Source organism: Euleptes europaea, chromosome 13, assembly GCF_029931775.1.
Source record: "Euleptes europaea isolate rEulEur1 chromosome 13, rEulEur1.hap1, whole genome shotgun sequence".
NCBI classification, from domain to species: Eukaryota; Metazoa; Chordata; class Lepidosauria; order Squamata; family Sphaerodactylidae; genus Euleptes; species Euleptes europaea.
Genome location: NC_079324.1, coordinates 16,980,709 through 17,008,420, shown reverse-complemented (window position 1 = coordinate 17,008,420; position 27,712 = coordinate 16,980,709). Strand labels below are relative to the sequence as shown.

General features: G+C 43.5%; 1 protein-coding gene across 1 annotated transcript in view; it reads right to left on the bottom strand.

Annotated features, from left to right (window-relative positions):
- Positions 1-20,991, bottom strand: part of LOC130486531 (connector enhancer of kinase suppressor of ras 2-like) — a 513,126-nt gene extending 492,135 nt beyond the window's left edge. Inside the window, exon 1 of the mRNA XM_056859816.1 lies at positions 20,917-20,991. Coding sequence (XP_056715794.1) covers positions 20,917-20,983 — 67 coding nt within the window. The 5' untranslated portion in view covers positions 20,984-20,991. The remainder of the gene's footprint in view (positions 1-20,916) is intronic.
- Positions 20,992-27,712: the final 6,721 nt, after the last annotated feature.

Sequence of the window (27,712 nt, the reverse complement as noted above, 5' to 3'; positions counted from 1 at the left end):
CCTGTACTGCAAACAGGTTTTGAATAATTCACAGTGGGTAGCCGTGTTAGTCTGTCTGAAGTAGAAAAGGGCAAGAGTCCAGTAGCACCTTAAAGACTAACAAAAATATTTTCTGGTAGGGTATGAGCTTTCTGGTAGGGTATGAGCTTTCACTTAGGCCTTCAGATGGAGGATGAAGAACTGAACCACACTGATGCAGTGTTGAAGTAAACATTAAGGCACAATTTCAGTGGAACAGACATGTTCACCATCACCACTCTGAAATATTTTGTAGAAAGGTTAATTTCATTCATGTCCAAAAATAATGCTGTGATTGATAACAATAAAGGGGGGGAGTATAATTTCAAAAATGTTTATTCCAAAACCTAGGTGAGTCCATGTGCCCCTAAAAAGTTGCAAAATATTCCTTAGCAGAGGGCTGTCAGACAATGCTTTTTAAAAAAATCCTGGGAGGAAAGTTTTTAATCAATCTATTTAGTTTCGGTCCGCCAGTTCTTATCCTTACTTGAGTTTGTATCTTGCCTTTGTGTGTTCCTTACCATATTCTTTCCCATTTCTCTGTGGAGTTCCTAGAACCACTCCCATTTACAGCCTGCGGTCCTGACCCTATTATCCCTCTGCCCCAGACTGCTGAACTTGCAGTTTAATTAGAATTAAATCTTCCTCCTCACCCCCCTGTTGTTACCGATAAACTGGACTCCACCTAGAATCTTTTCCCCAGTAAACACTGGATAATAAAATTAGCTGACTGCTGATGAGGAACATGAAAATCCTTGTTCCACATATCAGAGGGAGCAAGACAATGCAGCTGTCACATGCATCTGCAGCTGTAGCTTGAGAATCCTTGTCAGCATTTTGTTGGCTCTTTCAATGACACATGTTCTCAGGGGCAATTTATGGCGAGTCAAGACTGGTTAGAGATAAACAGGCCGCCGACTTCATTGCTGACTGAAGCAAACAGTCTGGGAGGCTTGGGCTATGAGACGCAAGGGGGCCCAGTCCTCTAGCATGGAAGGGTTTTGACGCACGATGATGTGTCTTCTGAAAGTTCTGGGCTTGTAGATAGCTTCCCTTTTCGCCACCAGCAGGAGGTTTTTGGGGTGGAGCCTGAGGAGGGCAAGGTTTAGGGAGGGGAGGGATTTCAATGCCATAGAGTCCAATGGCCAAAGCGGCCATTTTCTCCAGGGGAACTGATCTTTATTGGCTGGAGATCAGTTGTAATAGCAGGAGATCTCCAGCTAGTACCTGGAGGTTGGCAACCCATTAATGGAAGAGCAGAGGGGTGGCTTTTGCTCCTTCTTGCCTATCGTTCTCGCTGCAGTGATACCGTTCTCAGCGGTTCCAAGTAAACAAAAGCAAATGCATGCATGCCATCTGGGGACTCCTTTTTTACAGTGCCATCCTAAGCAGACTCTGTTGAAATCAATGGACGTAGAAAGGTGCGATTTTTCTTAGGATTGCACTGTGACGGATCAAGGCTGTGTTTTGATACGATACTTACATGCCAATAAATCATCCTCTGCCATACTAAAATTTCATTTCACTAAAGGAGCCACCTACATTCCAGCAGCACTTAAAGTCTTCCACCGTTCCCCAGCTTCTATATGGGTCACAGCTCTGCATTTACAAAGATATTTGCCTACTGGAAACGATCCAATCGAAGTTTCTGAGGAAGATACTTGGAGTTCCGAGATGTGTTCCAAACGCCCTCCTTCGATTAGAAACTGGAGTGATCTCTTTGGAGTCCAATATGTGGATCCAAACACTTAACTATTGGCTAAAACTCATATTCAACCCTATTGGTCTAACCCCTCTGATTCTAGCTGATAATCACTGCTCAACTTGGCAAAGTGCAATAGAGAAGATGCTCCAGAAACACGGCCTCTCTTCTCAAGCCATATTGGTATTGGGATACCAAAAAGCCAAGGAAACAATCAAACAGAGACTTTTGGACCATGCCCTTCAATCAGATAGGGCTCAGATTCATAAATATCCAACCATCTTGCAATACATCATACCTTTCCACCCTGCAGACTACCTCGGATTCCTGGAAATATCCAAATATCTAAGGGCCTTTACTCTTGCGCGTTTCAACGCCTTACCTTCAGCTCTCCTGGAAGGCAGGTATCTCCGTACTCCCTTTCATCAACGACTATGCAGAGATGAAAGGGAAACAATATGCAGAGAAAAGTGGAAACAATATGCAGAGAAAGTGGAAACAATAGAACATGTTCTGCTGCAATGTCCCTTCTACAACGACATAAGATCGCAGTACATTCTCCCCATATTGTCATCCTTTCCTGGGAGATCATAAGAACTAAGAAGCTAAAGTTTCCCTTCTCTTAGCAGACTTCTCTTGGGAAATAACCATTCAAGTAACCAAATTTTGCCTCCAGTCTAATGGGATTCGTAAACGGCTAATTGAAAACCCTTCCCCATAGAAGATCTTTCCTCCTCCTCTTCAAATCATCCTTCCCAGAATCATCAACTTTTATTATTTTATTTTATTATTTTAAACCTAACTGATTTTTATTCAGAGCTGATATTGTATCGAAATAAAACTTGATTGATTGAGAATACCTACAGCCTCAGTATCCTCATCCCCACATTATTTTGAGCACTGCAGTTCCAGGGCCACACCAGGGATTGTAAATAACAGCACTGGAATCAAGCAGTGTCTGTTCTCCAACCCACATCCCCCCAGGACTAAATTACTCAGCCCTAGATCCAACCAATGCCCAACCACGGCTAAAGGTTCACTGCTCTGCAACACTCAGTTGTCTGGACCACTGGGTATCTATCAATAAACTGATGAGTTTGCTTACCTGTAAATTCTCCTCCCACTTGGAGCAGTGGACTCTAATCTGGAGAACCGGGTTTGATTCCCCACACCTACACATGAGCAGTGGACACTAATCTGGTGAACAGGGTTAGTTTCCCCACTCCTATACATGAAGCCAACTGGGTGACCTTGGGCTAGTCACAGCTCTCTTTGAGCTCTCTCAGCCCTACCTACCTCACAGGGTGTCTGCTGTGGAGAGGGGAAGGGAAGGTCATTGTAAGCTGGTTTGATTCTCTCTTAAGTAGTAGAGAAAGTTGGCATATAAAAAACAACTCTTCTTCTTCTTCTTGGTCTCCAAACAGTGGCCCACAACTACAATCCATAATGGTGGTAGGGTGTGGGCAGTGTGTATACAGCAGGAATCCCCAACGTGGTGCCTGGGGGTATTTTTAGAAAGTGGGTGGGGCTGGGTGGGGCTTTTGCCTAGCAGGGCTTCGGACTGGCTGTGTAGATTAAAAGGCTTCCTGTTAGAGCTTCTCCCTGAAAGGTTGAAGTTACCATTAGAGTTATATTTAACCTGACTTTCTGTGGCTGGCTCTGCCTCCTGCAGCAGCCTTTTTGGGGTTGTGCCCAACACCCTGTATCAGAATTCCAAAGGTGCCCACAGGCTCAACAAAGTTGGGGACCCCTGGTATACAGAGTTCTGTTCTCCCTTATCATCACAATAATAATGAGTGACTCTAGCGGGTGTAGGGTTGCCATGTCCCTGTTCACCACATGCGGGAGGTTTTTGGGGTGGAGCCTGAGGAGGGCGGGGTTTGGGGAGGGGAGGGACTTCAATGCCATAGAGTGTAATTGCCAAAGAGGCCATTTTCTCCAGGTGAACTGATCTCTACTGGCTAGAGATCAGTTGTAATAGCAGGAGATCTCCAGCTAGTACCTGGCGGTTGGTAACCCTAAGCAGGTGAGTGAGCGGTGCCTCCTGGTTCAACCTTGTCACACTTTCTTCTACAAAAGAAACTCTGCCTCCTAATGGATGGAGTGGGCGGATGGGAACAAGATGCAATTCAACAAGAATAAGTGCCGAATTCCACATCTGGGAATTCCCTGGAGGAGGAAGAAGAAGCACTAAAAGCTGACCAAGCCTGCACACCAGAATAAAAGATGGAGAACACCAATATTATTTACGTGAATGGTTTGAACTGGCCATCTAAGAGGAGAAAGATTTTTCACAAACTAAAGAAGTCAACAGTTGACATAATCTGCATTCAAGAGACTCACATCAAACAACAACATGAGAACTTTTTAAACTGCCCAAAAATCGGTTCAACATATCCATCTTCATTGTTGAAAAAGAAAAAAGGAGTTGTCACTTATATAAAGAAACAATTTTTTTGGTGATCAGTTCTAAGAAGGACCATGAGGGCAGATATATAATTCTATTGCTACAGGGGGCGATTGGAAGGAAATTCACAATTGAATGTCTACGCCCCAAATCATGGTAAGGAAATTTTTTTTGCAACCTTCTTTGAGGACTTAAATGAATTGCAACAAGGAGACGTAGTGATTATGGGAGATATGAATGGTGTAATGGATCCAAAAATAGACAAATCAACTCGGAACAAGGGCAATAGATTGCCGAAGATGGTGTTTCAGTATCTGCAGGACTGGAATCTTATTGATGCCTGGAGACACAAACATCCCAGCAGAAGAAACTACACGTTCTATTCTAATAGACATACTTCCTACTCGAGAATTGACGTAGGATGGATATCGACCAGTCTCCTTAACAACTTGGATCAAGTTGAGATCCTGCCGGCTACCTTCGCAGATCACAACCCACTGCAGATTAAACTCCACGAGGATGTCAGGCCTGTATCTCAGTTGCTTTCGTTTCCTTTCATGCTCTCACTGATCTGACTCAAGAACTCAAGGATTGTTATGCATACCTTTATGCCTTTGAAGCTGTGTGAACCACAGCGCTGTTTGTGTTTTGTAATCTCTTGCGTTTTTTCATGCTTTTATATTACCAAGTGCAAGCCAGCAAAAGCCATTGCTGTCACCTTTTCCTTATGCTCTGTTAACCTATTTTGACCAGTAAAACCAGCTTCTTTGGACCTGACTGTCTCTGATGTGGTTTTGGTTCAAGTGGGCCAAGGGCTTACAGAGGATCAAAAGAGTCTGTGGAGATGGTGCATGAACAAAAACTTGCTTCTCAAACAAGAAATTTTTAAGCAGTGTCAACAGGAATTGAAAGACTTCTTTCACACTAACACCACCCCAGACGTAGAACCAAGAACAATATGGGATGTCAGCAAAGCCTATATGAGAGGTAGGCTGATCGCGATTGCTTCTAAAATAAAAAAAGACAGAGTCTTCAAACTAGAGAACCTTCACTTACAATTAAGACAGCTGGAAAACAACCATCAGCCGACAGGGTCTAAACATGATTTGCTAAATTTATACAAATTAAAGCGAGAAATAGAAGGTCTTGAAATGGAAGAGATGCATAAAAAACTTAGGTTCACGAAACATAAGTACTTTGAACAAGCTAACAAGCCAGGAAGGCTTTTGGCAAATGTCTTGAGAAAAGAATCAGCCAAAAGAAGAATTCCTGCGGTTTACAAGAACGGCCAACTCACCAGTAATGAGGAAGATATCCAAGAAGCTTTTGGACGGTTTTATAAAGAACTTTATCAAAACAATGATACTACACAAACAGACATGGAGACATATATCAGAACAGCAAACCTAAAAGAATTCACAGAAGATGATCGGGAAATTTTAAATCAGAAAGTAACGGTCCAAGAGATAACAGATTCTATGAAGAGACTGAAAGCAGACAAGGCCCCGGGTCCAGACGGGATGAGTGCAATCTATTACAAGAAGCTAGATGACATTGTGATACTCCACCTACAAAAAGTTTATAATGACCTACTCCATGAAGGGAAAATTCCTGGAACATGGAAGGAAGCCCACATATCTCTAACCCCAAAAGAGGAAAAAGAAAAGAACCATCCGAAGGTGTATAGACCAGTATCGCTTCTGAATGTGGATTCCAAAATCTTTGCTTCAATCTTAAGAAGAAGAAGAAGGAGTTGGTTTTTATATGCCGACTTTCTTTGCCACTTAAGGGAGAATCAAACCGGCTTGCAATCACCCTCCCTTCCCCTCCTCACAACAGACACCCTGTGAGGTAGGTGAGGCTGAGAGAGAATGACTTGCCCAAGGTCACCCAGCTGGCTTTGTGTGTAGGAGTGGGGAAACAAATCCAGTTCACCAGATTAGCCTCTGCCACTCATGTGGAGGAATGGGGAATCAAACCCGGTTCTTCAGATCAGACTCCACTGCTCCAAACCACCGTTCTTAACCACTACACCATGCTGGCTCTCTTAACTGAAAGGCTCAAAAGATGTATTCCAAGGTTAATACATACAGACCAGACAGGGTTTATCCCTAAAAGATAACTTAAAGACAATGTCAGAGTAGTACTGGAAGCAATCAACTATATCAAGAAAAAGAAAGAAAAGGCAACAATGATCTTCTTGGATGCAGAAAAAGCCTTCGATAACGTCTCTTGGAACTTTTTATTGAAAACGCTCCAGTTGACAAACTGTGGATGCCAATTCTTGAAAGCAGTGAAAGCGATATACACCAACCAAAATGCCAGGCTATTGATAAATGGCAAGTTGACAGACCAAATAGAGATTCAAAAAGGTACAAGACAAGGCTGCCCACTATCACCTTTACTGTTCAACTTAGCAATGGAGATATTAGCCAACAAGATCAGAGCAGACCCCGAAATAAAGGGTCTAAAATATGAAGACTAAGAATACAAAATAAGGAGTTATGCGGATGACATGGTGTTAATTTGTGCCAATCCAACACCTTCTCTGACTGCAATCAAACAACAGATAGACACTCAGTTACTTTTCCAGATATAAACTCAATCAAACCAAAACAAACTATATATTGTATAACACTGATGACCGGGAAAAACAAGTCATCCAACAAATATTTCAGTGTAGCATACCTAAGACAAGTGTCAAATATCTTGGCATTAAAATACCTATTGGCTCAGACACGCTCTTTGACTTAAACTACAAAGCTGTATGGAGGACAATAGAGGAAGACCTGATCAGATGGAGTAGACTACAAATATCATGGATGGGCCGAATGGCAGCTAGTAAGATGAATATTATGCCAAAATTAAACTTTCTATTCCAAACTTTACAAATTTTTATTAACTTAAAAACAATTCACAAGTGGCAACAGAAAATTAACAAATTTATTTGGAATGGGAAAAAACCAAGAATAAGATTTGCAGTCTTACAAGACGACACGAGCAGGGGAGGCATGGGTCTTCCAAATCTCAAGCTATATCACCAAGCAGTGACTCTGGTATCACTGGTGGATTGGATTCTACATCCAGAGGACCGGGTCATAAGACTGGAAAAAGCAGGGCTTGACATTGGATCTCATCAATTGCTATGGCCAAACAAAAATACAAAAATATCACAAGATCAAAAAACTGAAGGTCTGGCCAGCCAAATGTTAAGAACTTGGAATACACTGAAAAGATTAATTAGTCCCTCACCACCAAGCTTGATGTCACCAACTGAGGCTTATACTGACTTCACAAGCAGGAAAAAAAATGACTATCTCACTTATTACGATTTGATTCAAAAAGACGGTCAGATAAAAACACTTCTAGAACTACAAGCTGAAAACATCAAGATTTCATGGTTCACTTACCATCAAGTAATACATGCACTAAAAACGGACTATCAGAAGCAAAACAGAGGAAACTAACGGATTTTGAACAAATGATCAATCATCAAAACACAAGACCATCTTCTGTCTAAAATATACAAAATGTTACTAAAAGTGGAATCATCATCGGAACAGGTTAAAACCTGTATGATTAAATGGATGCAGAACTTTGGGGAGATGATTCCAATGGAGACTTGGGAAAAACTTTGGAAAGTAGAGATCAAATTCTCTAAATCACAGGCAATCAAAGAGAACTGGTTCAAAATGTTTTTTAGATGGTACTACGCTCCTAAAGACTTGCAAAAGATGTTCAAGTCTAATCAAGCTAACTGTTGGAAGTGCTCAGATACGGAAGGAATGTTCTTTCATCAATGGTGGACATGTAAGAAAACCCAGAAATATTGGAAATTAATACACAAAGAAATACAGGAACTATTACAAGTCAACTTTGAGTTTCAAGCTAAATATTTTCTGTTAGGAATAATTCCAGAAAAAATCAGGCCCATGCAGAACTATATCAATATGCTACAACTGCTGCGAGAATAGTATTTGCATCCAAATGGAAGGAGAAGAAGGTTCCAAAAATAAACCTTTGGATCATCAAAATGCACGAGTATGCTTCAATGTCTAGACTCAGCTCTGATACAGTATAAGATGGCAGACGACCACAAACAAAAATGGTAACCATTCTATGACAAATACCAATAATATAACTAAAAACCAAAAATAAAATTGGAATGGAACTTGGGCCGATACCAAAGACTGCTAGTGACTAAACCGAACCATAAAATATATGGGGGATTACAAATTCAACTCGTGGATTACAAACTGAACAACATTGGGTTGTAAACCTGTGGATTACAAACTGGATGAAAATAAACCAAACATGTGGATTACAAATCAAATAATCTTGGATTATAAATTCGGGGAATATAAAACTGTGGCCGTTGTGAAATACCAAACCACACCATGGATTACAAACCAAATGTAAAGATTTTGACTTAGATAAGGGTGATAATAGAGGACAATCCGGTCAATGATTAATAAATGTAGAATGTGGTATATTAGAATGATGTCTTAGCTTATATAAATGAGTAAAAGTAGAACTGTGTTAGATCTTATTGGAAGTAAATCAGTATTAATATTAATTTGTAGAGTATACATAAAGGCAATATAAAGGCAATTTTGGATTTGAATATAGAGTTGATTAGAACAATATGTAACCATGGTAGAATGTTATTAATGATGAAAATGGGGCTCCAAGAACAATGAAGACGGGGTTCTTGCGAGACAGTGTTAAAAATCCCTCTTTGTTTTCCCTTTTCCCTTTTATCTTGTACCCCCAAAATCCCTAATAAAAAACAATTTAAAAAAAAAGGAGTACTTGGGCAACACAACTAAATGCAACAAAGATTGCTGTTATGAGTTGTTGTATAGTCCCTTCCTTATTTGTTGCTGTATTCCCCCCACCCATGTATTGTTATCTACTTTTGGTCCCCCATTTATGTGGGGGGGGGGAGCCGAACACAAATATACTAAATAAATAAATATTGTTCCACTTCGATTCCAGATTTTCTCTGCATGTGTACTTTGACACACCTCACAGTTCCTTCATTCCTTCCCCTTGTCCATACATTACCAGTGTGCATGTGAATTGATAAAACATTACAAAAAGCAATCTTGTTCATGTGACTGCACACATGGTTGTAGCAGGATTCTTTTGTGTAGTGTTTGATAAACTCACAGGAATGTATGTGCACATCAGTAAAACACTGGGCATAATTCATGTTGCATGATACATACAATTATATTACATTATATTACATCTGAGGAACTGCAATGTTTTATCAGTGTGCACCTGCACATCATTAACATGGAATGGATAGTACATATTAACTCAAGGAAGTGAAAAATGTGCACATGCTCCAATTCTGGACTTAATTTGTAAACGTCTTACTTGTTAAGCCAGAATTCAGGATGAGTGAAAGACAAGGCAGAACAAATCCAACGCAGGAAGTAAATGGGGGAAATGCTTAGCTGGGCCATTAAAGAACCGCTGCAATTCAATGATGGGCCAGAAGGAACACTGGAATGACTAATTTTTTTACTATTTCTTTTAAAATGTATAATTCCCCTTTCTAGGAGCTCAAGAAGTCACACCATACATCCACACCTTAAAGTAAAACAATTGAAAACCTAATAATAAAAGCAGAAAATGGATATAAAAAAGCCCTGATAATCATATTCAGAAAGAAACCCACCAAACACATTCGCAGTGCAATCCTAAACAGAGTTACACCTTTCTAAGTCCATTAAAAGCAATGGGCTAGAAAAGATCTGTTTAGGATTGCACTGCTAGAGTCTCTATACACAGGGTTACCACCTCCAGGTACTAGCTGGAGATCTCCTGCTATTACAACTGATCTCCAGCCAATAGAGATCAGTTCACCTGGAGAAAATGGCCGCTTGGGCAATTGGACTCTGTGGCATTGAAGTCCCTCCCCAAACCCAACTATCCTCAGGCTCCGCCCCAAAAATCTCTAGGTATTTCCCAACCTGGAGCTGGCAACCCTAGGTATAATTCTGTTTAGGATTGCACTGTTAGAGTCTCTATACAAGTAATAGCAGTCAAGGAAGTGCCTTTTGACACAAGAAGGCTTGCAAGTCTTTCTAAAGGTTTCTACACATTTGGTAGCTTTATATATTCACAAAGAGTAAAAACAACCCTGGCTTTATGAAATTTGAACATGTCATTTTTGCCCCACTTGAAACAAAAATAGTTTTAAGCTCTGTGGAGGAAGGAATACTTTGGAATGGTGGTTTTCTGAAGCTAGCTTCCAATCCGAGTAAGTACAAGTGAACTGTAAAAGCCCCACTTTCAGTTCTGCCTCCTCCTCCGAGAGTCAGACTCTCCTTAATCCTTACTGCAGAAATAACAAGGCCTAAAAATAACTTGGGTATAGCATGTAGATTCCAGAATGCTGCTCTGTCTATGCCTGTCATAATCCTGCCAAAACATTCTCCCACCAGTTAATATGCACTACAGTACTGGTTATGATTCAGTCACAGATTTGGGGAGAGAAGTGGGAAGTGGGGTAGAAGAGAAACAGAGCTGTTAACTGAAAACCAAGCCAAAGACCAACAACACAGGATCTGTCATTGATTTGTGCAAGATGATGGTTCATTCCTGTTCAAAGACTGTATCTGAGATATATTTTTATCAACAGTCCAGTTTACTGAATGTGAACAAGTTACATGGATTACACATCTCAATAGAACATCTTCTGGAGCATAGATGTCCTTATTTAAATTCCAAGCTACATCTTGCTGGGGATTTAACATGGAACCTTGAGCATGCCAAATAGATAATCTACCACTAAATCAGGTCATTGGCCTCAAGCACTCATCTTTCATATCTAATGTTGCCAGCTCCAGGTTGGGAAAATCCCTGGAGATTATGGGAGTGGAGCCTGAGGAGGTCAGGGTTTGGGGAGCGACTTCAATGGGGTATAATGCCATAGAGTCCACCTTCTGAAGTGGCCATTTTCTCCAGGTGAACTGATCTCTATCACCAGGAGATCTGTTGTAATCCCAGGAGATCACCAGCCACTAGGGCTGTTGAAAAAAAAATTCGGTAGAATTCTGATTCGGCAAAATTCGGCCCATTTTTATTCGGGTTGTGCCAAAGTCCGAACTCCCCCGCTTCGGATCCCTGAAATTCGGGGGGATCCGGAGTTTGGGGAAAAATTCGGGCCCCTGCGCGCCTTCAGGGGGATTCCCTGAAGGCACGCGGGGAGCCCTTTAAACAGATCTGCGCCTCCGGCGCAGATCTGTTTAAAGGCCCTTCCCAACAAGCCCCTCTGCGCTGTCTGCGCAGGCAGCGCAGAGGGGTTTAAAGACCCCCCGCCCGCCTTCCCGGGACTCCCTGCAAGGCTGGCGGGGGGTTGTCAAGTGCCTCTGCGCCCTCTGCACAGAGAGTGCAGAGGGGTTTAAAGACCCCCCAGTCTTGCCAGGACTCCCGGGAAGGCTGGCGGGGGGCTGTCAAGCCCTCTGTGCTCTCTGCGCAGACAGCGCAGAGGGGTCTAAAGACCCCCCCCCCAGCCTTGCCGGGACTCCCAGGAAGGCTGGCGGGGGGTTGTCAAGCCCCTCTGCGCTCTCTGCGCGAGGGGCCCTTTAAACAGATCTGCGCCTCCCAGCTGAGAGGCGCAGACCTGTTTAAAGGGCCCCTTCCCCGCGCCTTCATGGAAGCCCCGTGAAGGTGCGGGGGGGGGGGGCAAATCTGCAAATTTATTCGCAGAACCCCCAAATTCGGCAAATTCGGCTCCCCCGTTTCCCGCCTTTTTTGAGCTCAGTTCATCCGAACCGAAAAACAGCCGAATCGGGGGAAATTGGGCTGTTTTTCAGTTCGGCCCGAACCGAATCAACAGCCCTACCAGCCACCACCTGAAGGTTGGCAACCCTGTTCATATCACCCATGACCTTTTTGCTGGAAATGCCAGGTATTGAATCTGGGACCTTCTGTACACAAAGCAGATGTTCTACTGCTGAGCCACAGCCCCTCCCTGATGAGCTGCCTCATACTGACTCAAGACATTGGTCCATTGAGCTCAGTATTGTCTACTCTGACTGGAAGCAGCTCACATTAGTTATTTATTTATTATATTTTTGAAGTGGATGGAATTTCAAAAGAAATATTGTGATTTCGTTTATCTCTCAGATTCAAACTGTTCAGGGCTTCTGCTCCTTATTCATAGCTCCTTGCTATCTTGAATTAACCGATTTACTGTGAAAACAGATGAGAATTTTAAAATGAATTAATAATACACATATACCTCCTAATTTCAGATTATTTGAGTGCCACCTTCACCACAAAATTTACCAATGGTTTTCTGCTACTACCTTCAGTGAATCTTGGGAACTTCACCATGCAAAGGGCCTGTGAACTTTTCACTAAAGATTCCCCCTCCCCGCACCGCAATTCTCCTTAAAAAAAACTATGATTCCCAGTCTGGGAAAGGGAATGACTGTTTTAAGTCTATGGTGTGGTTTTTGCCCTCGGTACACTGAAGTAGCAAAATATTTTTGAAGGGAGAAAATACTGTAGGAACATATTTAATGGACGCAAGGCTGCTTTGGCTGGAAGGTGATAAAAATTCTGGTGTTCCACTAGTGCTTTCCAATTTTATGCATCATTCTCTGCAAGTGTGGGAGACTCCCTTTCCATGACACATTGCTACAAAGCAGGTACTGACTTAATGAGAGGCAAAAAAAAAGGGAGACTAGAAAAGGGGTTTGCCAGAACCAGGCATGATGTGAATGTTAACAAGCCCGCTTACGTCATCGGCATCCTAGTTCTCCCCCCCTTTCCCACCCTTCTACTTTTTTTTTTAATGAACCATCTTGAAAACAGGGGATTACGTACTAAGGAAAACCCTTCTGCTGAGAACGTATAATTATTCTGCACAGGATCAATGCAGCATGGTTAATCGATTTACAAACGGAATCTGCTTGTATTTTTATGGTTGCAGCCTTGTTAAGAGAGAAGGGGCAAAAATCAGATCTGAGGTGGTGGGGGGAAATGGTTTTGCATTTGTGAAATGTGCATTTACATCTGAACGTTCATTATCAATGGATCCTTCTGAGCAGGCAGCTTTGGCAAGGCAAGCGCTGCTATCAATCAGCGGGGCTTTGAATAAATGACTTGGTGTGAAGCTCTTGCTAAAAAGGTGCATTTAAGAAGGCACTGATCTTATATATTTTACAATCCCAGCTGTTTAATCACCTACCAGGCTCCTGAAAACCACAACTAATTTTATTGGTGTTTTTGTGATATGGGAAGCACTGGGTTACCACATACAGATTGTTCCGTTTAGCCACAAGAAAATGTAGATGGACCAAAGCAAGATGAAGCAGGCTGCCCAATTAAAGAAGAAATGTCATAGCTAGTGGTTTTTTTAAGTGAATGCAACAACACTGTAATGCTTTATTTAACAATCAACACAAATAAATGAATACTGCTGACAGTAAGGGTACTACTAAAATCGGGGGGGGGATTCTCAAGTTAAATTATCAGTCATGGCTCATGCTTAGTATGCAGAAGGTCCCAGGTTCAATCCCTTACATCTCCAGTTGAGAGATCTCAAGTTGAAGGTAATTGGAAAGACCTGGAGAACTTGGAGAGTCTCTACCAATCAGAGTAGACAGGATTGAACTAGATGGGCCAATGGTCTGACACTTCCTTCCCTGTACTCTGGCTATAAGAAGCCCCCACAGCTGATTAATAAAAATGATTGGGAGATCCATTCATGGACCTCACCTCCCAGTGTCTCAACAAGTTTGGTCCTAATATCTCTGAAACAACAGATCTCGATTGCTTCATTATTGAAATGTTTATGGTTGCTTTTTCTTTCCGTGTACCGTTTTGGGTGCTATCTGGTGGCAAATTATGTGACGTGAATGTAGAAATCAATACAGTTAAAGAAATTGCATTCTTTTCAGTTCAGAGGTGCACTGCCTGGTAACACAGGCATTCTTCTTTGCAGCGCTTCATAGCACTGCCTGGCAAACTAGTGGTGCTTGTTGTTACTGCAAGCAAAAAAAAAAAAAGCCAGGGTAGTCCCCCAAGCTATAAGTCATCAAGAGAGAACATCAAAGTACACTTTGCCACCTGGCATTCATTGTTAACATGCTTAGAATTCACAGAGCTATTGCTGAACAGATAAAAATGCAATGGAACAACTACGGAACACATCTTGTTACTTTTGTGAACTTTCCACTCCCAAATAACTGAGAACCAGAGGCAGTCTTAGTAGGGTTTCCAACCTCCAGGTGGCACCTGGAGATCTCCCGCTAATACAATCGATTTCCAGATGACCAAAATCAGTTCCTCGGGAGAAAATGGCTGCATTGGAGGGTGGACTCTTATGGCATTATGTCCTGCTGAGGTCCCTCCCCTATACAAAGCCCTCCCTCCCCAGACTCCACCCTCAAAATCTCCAGGTATTTCCCAACCCAGAGCTGGCAACCCCAAGTCATAGAGATTCTGGGGCCCTCAGCCATGGGACAGCCCCCGCTTTTATCCCCACCATCACAAACCTCATTCATCTTCATGTTACTTGCTGCTGCTGCAGCGGCAGGCAGCATGCAGTTTGAGAACAGCTGCTGTGTGGGTTGCAGACAAGAAGGGACACGTGATGCACCCATGGGTGCAAGCATGCTGATTTCATCCTGAGCAGTGGCAGCCTGGAATGCCAGCTGGCCAGGCAGCGGGGATGGCTGGCTTGTGAGGGCACAGACTCTCCCTGTTGGCAACAAGCCAGGACTGGAACAAAGAAGGCCTGGTGCCTGCTAGCTCACCCACTGCCAGTCAGCTGCTTGGCCAGGGCTCGCTGACTGGGCTTGGCAGGTGAGCAAGCAACTGAGCAGGCACCGCACAGTGCCCCCTCTCCCTCTGCCCCTCACTTTGACTCAGCCGCCATGCACTAGGGGAGGGCTTCTGCACAGTGATTTGAGGACCCTCCCCCAAGCCCCTCTCCCTCACCTCTTGAGTCACTGCTGCAGCAGAGTTGCCAGCTCCAAGTTGGGAAATACTTGGAGATTTTGGGGGCAGAGCCTGAGGAGCATGGGGTTTGGGGAGGGGAGGGCCTTCAATTCCATAGAGTCCAATTGCAGAAGCGGCCATTTTTTTCCAGGTGAACTGATCTCTATTGGCTGGAGATCAGTTGTAATAGCAGGAGATCTCCAGCTAGTGCCTGGAGGTTGGCAACCCTAAGCTGCAGTGGCGTCAAAGAGCAGGCAGGGGCAGCCAGGAAAGCTGGACAGAAGCAAGGGTTGCCAACCTCCAGGTAGTAGCTGGAGATCTCCTGCTATTACAACTGATCTCCAGGCAATAAAGATCAGTTCACCAGGAGAAAATGGTCACTTTGGCAATTGGTCACTACGGCATTGAAGTCCCTCCTCTCCCAAACCCTGCCCTCCTTAGGCTCCGCCCAAAAAACCTTCCACCGGTGGGGAAGAGGGACCTGACAATCCTAAGGGCATCAAGGGAAGCCCCCGACCTCTGTACCTCGCCATTGCTTCTTGAGTCCACAGCTTTGGCGGTGGCAGAGGGGACCTTGAGGTCATGGAGGTTCCCTCTCTTCCAGCATTTCCCCAGCATGGGGGCTGAGGCAGCTACCCTCCTTGCTTCACAGCTCAAACCACCAGTGATGAGTATGGCTTGCTAGAGTAATCTAAAGGTCTACTAGCCCTCTGTTTTTTTCACTGGCCTGCCTGATGACCTGCAGAAGCCTACAAATGGAGCATAATTGAATCAGCCATCGCTGCTTCTCCATAGATTCAGATCAGGATGTCATGAGCATATCGAGGCTGCAAAGATGAGGAAGGAGAGGCAGCATTATCTTCTCAAATCCCATTATGACTCTACTCCCTAACAATATCCCCAACAATGCCTCACCCCAAATCAGGTCCACATCCTGACAGGATTTATGTTTTTAGGACTGTTCTGCTGGGATCCAGCATTGACTGTTTCCAGAGGTCGACTGCCTCTGAACATGGAAATTCTGTCTACGGCTAGTAGCCACAGGTAGGCTGATCTTCCGTGAATTAGTCCAGTCCTTTCTTTGGAACAATCTGTGTTAGTGGCCATCACAATAAGCAGCTTAGGAACAAAGGGCTATCATGCCATAAAGGGAGATTTCAAAGCACAATCTTGAGTTATTTTTGATGCAGTAAAAAAAAAAATTGTAGGAGTGTGGAATTTGAATATAGAAAAGAAACCAGATCAAGAGAGTAGGAAGTGTATTGTCTTGAATTATTTTTGCTAGTCCAAAGCAATTCTTGAATTCTGAAGAAAGATAGGGGCATTGGAGTGGCTGAAGATGAGAAAGAGTAGCAAAAAATGCATTGCCCTTTGAGATATGAAAGGTGAATGAGAGTGTTCCTTTATTCTAAGATCCTGAACATCAGTCTCTGATACAGAGATTATTTTTCCCCTTTTCGTCTACCCTTGCTCCTACAGCCAAGTATTGCAGACCCCTCCCAGAATTGCTGGCTGTGTATATACAAATTTGATAAGACAAAACTATCTACAGTCCTCAGCACTGAGTCTTGTAGAAGCCAAAAGAAACTAATTTCTCAACGTTTCTCAAAGCCTTCATAGGGATCTGCAATGTGAAAACCAGGCCACCTATTACAGATGCTGTTCCTAAGAAAGACTCCATGGCTAAATAGCAGCTATCGCTTGTGCTTCTTGAGACACTCAGGGAAGTCTTTAGGAAAAGGAGCAGCAGAAACATTTCTTCCTCTCCCCCACTGTTCTTCCACTGCTTCTGTCATTATCTGGTGCGGCCTAGAGCCTTGACTCAGAAGATAGTGGAGGAAGAAGAATGGGTGTGGTTGATGCTCGGCAATCACTAATACTCCTGGCTATCACGACAAAATTCTCTTACACCACTGTTCTGGTATAGAATTCCCCCCCCCCCGTCCACTCAAGCAAGTTGCATTAGGGTTGCCAGGTCCCTCTTCGCCACCAGTGGGAGATTTTTGGGGTGGAGCCTGAGGAGGACGGGGTTTGGGGAGGGACTTCAGTGCCATGGAGTTCAAATGCCAAAGCAGCCATTTTTCTCCAGGTGAACTGATCTCTGTCGGCTGGAGATCAGTCGAATTAGCAGGAGATTTCCTGCTACTACCTGGCAGTTGGCAACCCCAAGTCCATTGCTACTCAAGTATGGAAGGCTTAACTTTCAAAGACCCAGAAGACCAGAATGAGGCCTGGACAACTCATGAGAACTGGGGGCAGGTAGAAATCCACCTCAAGAGGAATTCAAGGAAGGATCTCTATCATGAGGAGATTCTTCACCTCAAGGAGTCTTGGGGTCATAAAACTCTTAAGTGGCAGGCTATATTTAACTCTGTTCTCAATAAAGCCAACTCAGAAGTAGAGGCAAAGAGTTCACTATCTGATTGTTCTGATGGTTATGGAACTCCAGGATTTAGAGAGTTTCCACTTTTCTCCATTGGTCATGCGGAAATCCGAGAGAAGCTTTACTGGCTATAGGTATAAAGACAGGAAAGCTTTAGCTACTTTATTTCCAGGATTCAGACCCAGAAAAAATATCCAGGCTAAATCATGATGTGAACTCTGGATCAGATCTGAGTGTCTAACATTACAGAATAAAGTTTAAAAAATCAGGATAAGATTACAATTTTTTCTTTTATAGATGATCATAAATGTTTCTGAATATCAACATTTGGTATAGGGCTGTACAGAATATTTGCCAGTTTCAGCCTGAGTCAAAGCTAAATGTTTCAGCAAAGTAGCTATTTTTCTAAATGAAACTTGATGCTGCAGATCATTCCCATTTTTAATGGATTTGGTGATACTGTTTACTTCGGCTCCTCCCTGATTTAGTCACATAGGTAATGCCAACCAATCTGTGAAAGGGATAATATCACTGTACTATATGTGACTTGACAATACCACTAGATATCCATAAATAAAGTCATGCAGATAGACACAGCCAATTAGTTTAGGTTACGAGTTGATGCCAAAGAGACCAGTTTTTGTCTATAATGCTCTTGGTGACATCATGCTACATTTTAGCAACAATACATTATTTAATGCACTTTTTTGTTTAGCTGTGTAGTTTCATGCTGTAATATGTGTTCTGCTGCAGAGCAAATGCTAAAGGGAAATCTAATCCTATACTGTAGGTGGAGTAATAAAATGGCTTTAAGCAAAGCTTGTGTGACTGTTTGCACACAGAAAGCCCACAAGCTAAGGGAAACTCCTTGCCGTTGCTACACACCTTCTTGGCTGTTGTGCGAAATGTAGTTTGAAAGACAGCCCATAATATTTCAAGGAATCCCCTTGAATTTTCTTATGTCACGATGAGTGACAGACAAAGGCTGTTTCAAAGACCGGCATACAAAGGTTTGTAATCATGCGTACCATGTTCTATTGAGGAACTTAGCTAGATGTGACGGCAGCAGACCCATGTGTTACAATCAGGTCACTGCTGGATTCCTGTATAGCAGGAGGATGGCATGTGAACCTTTCCTTCACCCACATGTCTCCCTCCTGGATACCCTCTTCCTGACTGTTCTCCCCCCTCCCAGGTGAGGCTCTGGCGGGAAGCAGCTAGGGGAAATGGGCAAGGGAAGGAAAAGAGCACGCTGGAGAAAAAGTTCAACACCTCCATATTTCTTACCCCCTTCTGCTGGGCTTCTAACCCCTGTCCCATTTATAGGAATTTGGCAAGATCCGCATTCCAGCACAGAGGTTGTCTATCTACGTTCCAAGCGTTTAAGATATTGAAGGCTTTATATGCCATTCAAAAAAAAACCAACAACCCCCACCTTGCATATTTGTGGGTGGCGGGAAGCTGCTTGTTCAACCAGTGGAAGATAGTCTCGTCCAACTGAGATGTCAATCTAAAATACAAGGACGTCGAGATTTATTCAGAAATCAGTGACAAGCACTATTTCCCCCTATCAGTTGCATCGTGCCCTTCTATCACATCACTTGGGGGAATGACAGCATTTCCACTTTCCAAAATAACTCTGGAAACCTGAACAAAGATCTATGAATAGTAAAAAATTTCCATAGGTTCCAACGTTCTGTTTCCAAGACCATCACTAGAGCTGTGTATCCCACATACCTAGTAATTTTAAGACCCTACCTCCTTGGCACAGCCACTTTGTCATAATGAGCCCCTCAACTCTTCTCAAGTGATAGCTTCATTCAAAAAACAACTCAATGGATTCTTTAGATGTCACCACCAGGATAACAATATAAGTTGAAGGTCTGGGTATATAATAGACGATGTTTTATTGACCAGAACATTTGCACGAATGATCAGGGTAGAGAAATAGAAAAGCCAAGTCCGCCACGCATCATTTAGAACTGTCATATGCAATATAAACAATTTTCAGTCTGCAACTCAGGCCATATATTGAAATGAGCTGAATGGTATGGCATATTATATTTCATGCACATGCTGAAGCTTTGGGAATTAAAGCTCGGGTATTATAGACTTTCCCATTATACACTTTGTGTATTTCAGTTTCAAAGTAAAAAAAAATTGCCTTGGGTTAACAGCAACCAGAAAACACTTTTTTTTAAGGAAAAGGGGAAGATTATGGACCAATACTATACAAATACGAAATTCATTTATGGCACATGTAAGTATACACATGCATATATTCACAGAGTGCATTGTAATGAATATAGATGAAGACAATGATTTATTAGACACAGAAAGAGATAGATTGCATGTGCATATGTGTGCGCACACACAAATGTTGTCTCTGAGTTCCTTTGATATTAAGCCTTCTTTTTGCAGACAATTTGTGTGCTTGCTAACGCTGTAAGGCCAACCCTTCCTGAAAATGCATGCCTCTACAGATATATATTATATTACCCTCCTGCATAAAAACACACCCTCCTGACTTGGGAAGAAGAAATCAGCTTGTTATCAGAAGCGTGTCTTATGCCTTCCGTCTAAATCGTGCCCGTCATTATCGCCAACTTGAGTATCCAAACTGAAAATGTTTCCCAGCTCTCATGCGCAGCATAGCACAACACAACATGTGGGGTTGGGGGCACGGAATCCATCATTCCTGACAAGTTATCCTGAAGAGTTTCCCCAGCAAGGTTGTTCTCAGACAGGCGGTCCCTTCCTGCTTCCTCCTTGCACTCTCCATATATGGCAACGGCTGCAACTGTCCACGGTGCTGGGGGGATTGTCACAGTCAACCTTACTCATGGAACAAAATACAGAGACAGCTGCAAGCCAAGCCAGCGAGCCGACTCTAATCAGTACGTGTATGGCTTAAGAATCCAAGATGCCATCCTTCCTTCACTAGCCCCTTTTGAACCCTTCAAAACTATACACAGAAGTGCGGCAACCGTGCCCAGCTCCTGCATCGAGTCACCTGTTCTGAGCATATCAGAGCTAATCAGGACAAATCTAATGACAGCCAGGCATCAGATCATTACACAGTGCAATGACTCAAGAAAGCCTTCTCGAGACATAAAAAGGGTCTACAGTTCTGTCCGCATTTCTGCTCGCATATGCATCGGCTGTTGGCCAAGAGATTCCAGTGGCACGTTACCCGGGAGTGTCAAATAAACCAGCTTCTCCATTCAGTCGTGCCTCTCAGTCAACTCTCTGCTATGAGACACCATACAGATCATCCTCCCCCCTCAAAGAATCTGAGAGAACTCCATGCAATGCACATCAAAAGGAGCAGGAGCGACGTTTTAAACAATTGCATGGTGCCTCCCCCCCCCCGCAAAAGCACAGATTCTATAGAACACAAGGAAGAAAAGCCAGATTGCAATATAGAAATGCCCTTACCTTTCATCCAATCCACTACTTGTTTGGGCGTCCACTTGCTAATAGGTTCCATAACGAGGGCCATCATCAGACCACTTTATCATTCACACCACCAGGAGGGGGAAAAAACTGAGGGAGGAAAAAGAAGAGGAGTGGGGAGCAAAGGGGGGTGGGCGGGAGGGAGGGAGACGAACGGATCTCTCAGAGCATGGCTGGAGCAGGAAGCGGGAGGATTTCACAATGCAGTCCAAAGATGAGCTGATGCTTTGTCCCTCCAGGTTTTCCCTGCACTGATTCAGTAATGTATAAAATTACACTGCTTGATCAGCTCTAGCACCTCCCCTGCTGCACACAGCCAGCAACCCTCTAGAGCTCAGTGAATCAGGAAATGGTGCAGTATGTCTCTACTTACTCACCAAAAAAAAAAAAAAAAAAAAAAGCAGCCTCTACACCCAATGATCTACTTATTTAGGCTGGCACAAATGTGCACACTTCAGCGGTTCAGCCTCCTCCCAGCTTGGATTTTGACTAGCTCCGAGATCATGGATGTTGCGGGGGGTGGGGTGAGGGGAGAGTGAAAAAGAAAATAAGACAGAAATAACAATGACAGTATCGCTACTTGACAGCAGATTGTCTCGGCTTGGTGGCAAATATGCTGATTGTCACCGCTGAATTAAAAGAAAGCGCGAGAGTGTTTGGCAGCTGGCAAAAAAAAATGCCGAGCGGCTCCGTATTCACAATGCAGGATGTCGCCAGAATCTATAATCATGTAATTCAGAATGTCAGACACAGGAGAGGGAGTCAGACCAAGGTAGAACTCATGCATTTCAAATGAAAGTCTTTCCCCTCTCAACCATGTTTAGGAAGCCCGCCCCACTATGTCCTTCCCTAACTGCATGCCTCGTTTATGGCAAAGGAAACCCACAGCCTACCGGAGGCTCTTCTTTTGCCACTGGCCATGACCTGCAAAATATACGTAGCCAACGGTAGCCCTCGATGAAAGCGTGCTGCTGGTCAGATTTCATTCCTTCAGAAACCCACAGGGGAGGTCTTATTTTGAAACTGTGCAGATGCTAAACTTTTGGTTGGAACATTACAAGACTAATTCCCTGTACAGGAATCGTTGATCAAGCAGGTGTGTGGCCGGGGCCCTTTGGGGATCTTCATTGTTTTACTGAGAATATAATATGATTAAGCAAGAGCTTATCCTGTGAGGATCTCTCGTTCCCTGTCCCTGATGACTGGCTGCAAGATATGCTCTTCTATGGAAAAGATTGAAAGAGAAAAGAACGAATGGAGTCCCACCTCTTTCCTGCTTCTTGCAAGGAATCCCTCTCTTTCTCTCTCTCAGCATGATGGGCAATAATTTTCACTGCTGGAGAGCATGGCATTCGTAGAGTTGCCAGTCAATGTCACTTGCTAAGGCGAAACATCTGTAGGAATCAAGACGAAAGGGAAACATTTCTGTACAATTCAGCACAGTGCCACAGGTATGAGGGTGAAGGAGATGGCTGTGCACCCATCCACTCACTTATCTCTGAATTTTACATAATGTGATGTGTGAATTTAGAGGTTCTTCTTCAGATGTAATGTTGATAGCCTTTCAGGGGCTTAAGTCTTGAACAACATGGAGTGTGCTAGAAACTTTTTTGGGTGTAGGTTCAACTAGAGTGAAGGAAATGTTCAGGGAACGGCGACAACGGCAGCACTTGCCTTGGGTGCATATGCAGGGGCACGTTCATGCTGCTCTCCTCAGGGGGAAGCATGCTGTGCATGACCTTGTGGTTCCTGAGGAGGGCTGCTAGTTAACACACCACAAGGAGAGTTCCTGGAACCCCCAGATGCCCACGAAACCACTGATAAGGATCTAGGTTCTGCAAAAACCAATCACAGTCCATGGAGGAGATGTTAGCTGTGAACCCTTTTCAGAAACTTCGGTCTGGGACCTGGCTTTAGAAATAGAAATTGAGGTTAAATCAATAGCTAAAGCAGCCTGGTAGGAAAACCCTCAGTAAGAAGGAAATTGGATTCTTTTTGCACCTTCTTCTCTTCCTCCTTCGCTCTTCCTTTGCTTTATGTGAGATTATCAGGAAAACTCTTCTTAGCATCCTGCTGGCTCAGCTAGCATTTCTGCTCCTTAATAATGCATGGTCACTTCCCCAAAGGATCCTTAAGTGATCCAAGGCTCAACTCCTGCTGCTCTGGAGTTGAATGCCCATTACCTAGAAGACACAGTTAGCGTTACTTGCACTGCCCACAGCCATGATAACGGTCTTGTGGCCTGCATGGGGTTCCATTGAGGACACAGATCCCTCTTGATTAAGGTTGCCAACCTCCAGGTACTAGCTGGAGATCTCCAGCTATTACAACTGATCTCCAGCCTAAAGAGATCAGTTCACCAGGAGAAAATGGCCTCTTTGGCAATCGGACCCAATGGCTTTGGAGTCTTTCTCCTACCCAAACCCTGCCTTCCTCACGCTCCACCCCAAAAACCTCCCGTCGGTGGCGAAGAGGGGCCTGGCAACCCTACTCTTGATGCCTCTAGCTCTTTGTCCTGCCCAGTCTTCCCCATTCTCCGTGTAATCTCCCATCTCTGCCTCCAGCTCCCGGCCACTGCAGAAGAAGCTCCTGGCTATTGACTTCCTTTATACCCTGACTGTGCCTGATTTAACCTTCTGAACCGTGTCACTGACTCCTCTACTTCAAGCCTCTCCAATAACAGTGTCTGTGCTTGAAAACTACTGGATGGACAATGCTTAGCGCCGATACTCTCCTGTCATTATGTTGCATAACATCTAATGCTGCCACATGCCTGAGGCAAGAGCTTTCAGGACCAGCTGTAAGTGGCTTGAGCCCTGCAACCTCTAGCTGTACAACATAATATTGCAGTTCCCTCCTTTGTCCAGAGCTGGATGGTGGCACAGTTGATACAAGCACATGGTTCACATGGAAGTAAGAGAAAGCAAAAATTTATTCCCAGCAGAGGCTATTAGTAGTTAATAGACTTCCACAGCTCCCAGCAAAGAGGCCACACCAGAATCTCTCTCTGGACCAAGACAGAAGCCAAACATGAGGTTCCCTGGTTAAGGCCTGGTGTTGCAACAGACTTGGTATTGGGAATTGAGCCCTCAAGGGGTTCTGAACAAGAGACCAGGCATTGCCAGGAGGGGATCCTGCCTATGAGATACCACTGTTCATGGCTGGACCACTCCAGGATTTCCTGGATGAACTACCTGGATCCTTTGTAGTCTGGCTTCAGGCCTGGATATGGGACTTGAAACAGCCCTGGTGGATAGGGATGCCAACCTCCAGGTAGTGGAAGAAAAATAGACACCACTGTACTAGTATCAGGAAAATTAGTTAATCAGTACAGGAGCGAAAAGTGTATCAAGTGCAAAAATAGATTTATTTAAGCTACTTAATTAAACACGACTATGTTGATATACACAGACACAACAAACAAACACATGAGACCTACAATATGACAACAAAGTGCACCACGCAAGTGACAAAAATATGGAGGAAATTCAAATAAGAATTTACAATGTGAATTTGTGAATTTGGCTTCTTGTATACAAGACTACATGAAAAAACTGCCTGATGATGACGTGTGTACTTTATCAGAGACATTTTAAAATTCTTATTTGAATTTCCTCCATATTTTTGTCACTTGCATGGTGCACTTTGTTTATTGTAGGTCTCATGTGTTTGTTTGTTGTGTATGTGTATATCAACATAGTTGTGTTTAGTTAAGTAGCTTATATAAATCTATTTTTGCACTTTATATACTTTTCGCTCCTGTACTAACCTCCAGGTAGTAGCTGGAGATCTCCTGCTATTACAACTGATCTCCAGCCGACAGAGATCTGTTCACTCCGAGAAAATGGCCACTTTGGCAATGGGACTCTAGGGCATTGAAGTCCCTCCCCAAACCCCGCCCTCCTCAGGCTCTGCCTCAAAAACCTCCCGCCGGTGGCAAAGAGGGATCCGGCAACCCTACTGGTGGATGATCTGCACTGGGAGATGGGTAAGGATAGCATGACCCTATTGATTCCCCTGGACTTCTCAGTGATTTTTGATACTATCAGTCATGGTATATTCTGGACTGCCTTTCAGAATTGGGACCGGGAGGCACTGTTTTGTAGTGGTTAAGGTCCTACCTGGAAGGTAGGTTTCAGAAGGTGGCATGGGGCGAGTGTTGCTCGGCTCCTTGGCCTATGGAGTCCCACAGGGTTCTGTCTTGTCTCCCATGTTCTTTAATATCTACATGAAACTGCTGGGTGAGGTCATCGAGAGATTTGGCTTGGGGTGTCACCAGCATGTGGATGACACTCAGCTCTATCTTGCTCTTCCAACAGAGATTCCAGGGAGGCTGTAGAAGCCGTGGAGGCAATTTTAGAGTGAATGCTAATTAACTGAAATTTAATCTTGACAAGATGTAAGCACCACTGATGATTAGTAAGACTGACTCAGGTTTTAAGGTGTCTCCTGTTCTAGATGAGGCTGCACTCCCCTGAAAGAACAGGTACGTAGCTTGGAGGTACTGCTGGAAACTTCTGCTGGATAAACAGGTGGCAGCTGTGGTCAAGAGTGCCTTTTAGCAGCTTTGATTGGTTAGCCAACTATGGCCTTTCAGGGACAGAAAAGTGTTGACCACTGTGATACATGCCCTGGTAACATCTAGATCAATTTGCAAGATCTGAGCAAAGCTGTTAAAAATAGGACGTTTTGGAGGACATTGCTTCATAGGGTAGCCATGAATCGGAAGTGACTTGACGGCACTTAACACACACACATGGTAGCATGGCAGGGGGAAATGTAGGAGCTATGGTTGCTTGCTGTCTTGGCTGTCCATAGACAGTTAAATGAAATTAGTCAAAACTCATATGAATTCAGTTATAAACAAAGTGCTGTGGTTTAAAAAGCCATGCCATTCGGAGTTCATCTGAATAGCCCTTAGCGATGTAAATGGCTGCCATACTGTTTGGATTGTCATTGTTTTGCCACATTCTCAGTTTTCTTTAAAAACTTGGTGCAAGCCTGTATGAACCAAGCAGACTGGGTGATCAACTCACATCTGACTGTTGCATTCATACACACTTTGAAGTTCAACTGTTGAACATTTGCAATGAGAAATTCACAGCAACCATAGATGAAATATGAAAAATAGTTGCTGGGAGACAACAGCAGGGGAAAGCTTTAGCCTTCAGGTTGTAGGCCTTCTGAAGGCATCTGGTTAGCCACTGTAGAAAACAGAGGACTAGATGGACATTTGGTCTGATACAACATGGCTCTTCTTATCTTGTCATGTCAGGTGCTCTTAACACAGTTGAAAAGGTGTGCTCCAGGAAAATGGAGATATTGTAAGAATATATTCACAGAGAACATATAAGGCAATGTTTGCAGTGATATTACCATACTGGCTATCTCTAAGCTATTCTTACTGCTTTCACGTCAGGTGAAGTTCATGGCTGTAGCTTCTGATTGCACACGCAGCTGTGTTTTCTAACAAATGTTCTTTGATTTTTAAGGAGAATATCGCTGAGCTGTTAGTTGGTTAGACCTGCCCCAGTTTATGCTACTCCTGATGCAGCATGGGTCCATTTGCTGCTCTGTATTCAGAGCTTGGAAATGTGTGCCTGAATCAGAAAGGACAGAACCAGAGTTGTTCTAAACCACAACCCTGCTGAGTTGATTTACATAGCTGGATGCAATCCACCAAAGGCAAATTCACGCAATTGTTCATCCTTTTAAGTCAATTTGCAATAACTATACATGTATCTTTTGGATGGTTCGGCATGGGTTCTGCTTGGCAAGCCAAGCCTGTTCCTAGAATCTTTTTTTTTTAATTTTAAAGACTCATGAATCTTTGTTATTCTGAGATGTGAATCATAAATGAACCGTGCTGAATACTAGAAGTTGGGTTGCCAGGTCCCTCTTCACCACTGGAGGGAGGTTTAGGGGGTGAAGAAGGTGGGGTGGGACTTCAATGCTATAGAGTCCAATTGGCCAAGCGGTCATTTTCTCCAGGGGAACTCTATGGGTGGAGATCAGTTGTAATAGCAGGAGATCTCTAGCTAGTACCTGGAGGTTGGCAACCCTAACTAGAAGACATAAATATAGCCAATACAAATTGAGAAAATAACAGGAGGGGAAATGGTCTTGTAAATCCTATGATTGGCTTCAGTGTGGCTTCACTGAAAAAAATCAAGATGCGTTTTTGTTTGTTTGTTTTTTTAAACTCCAGAGATGAGCAACTAGTAATTGACAAACCACACCTGACTTGTAAAGAAAGTGTATGTGGCCCCTAGAGACCCTACAGTGATTCCAAAGTTCATTTATGGTTTTACTCATGAAGAAAAGATATTTACACATGAACACATGAAGCTGCCTTATACTGAATCAAACCCTTGGTCCATCAAAGTCAGTATTGTCTACTCAGACTGGCAGTGGCTCTCTGGGGTCTCAGGCAGAGGTCTTTCACCTACTTGCCTAGTTCCTTTAACTGGAGATGCCAGGGATTGAACCTGGGACCTTCTGCATGCCAAGCAGATGCTCTACCACTGAGCCACAGCCCCTCCCCTTAAAGTGTAAGAGAGAGGCTGCCATTCTACTCCCACATTTATTTATGGATTTGGATTAATTAAGTGGCATATGCTCTCATAACTATAAAACTGTTATTGCTCTTACTGTTATCTTTTCTTAAAGTATCAGGGTGCGAAGTTTGAATTGGGTCAGTGTCCAATAGTGTTATAAGAACATAAGAAGATCCCTAATGGATCTAACCCCAAATCCATCAAATCCTGCCTCCTGTTGC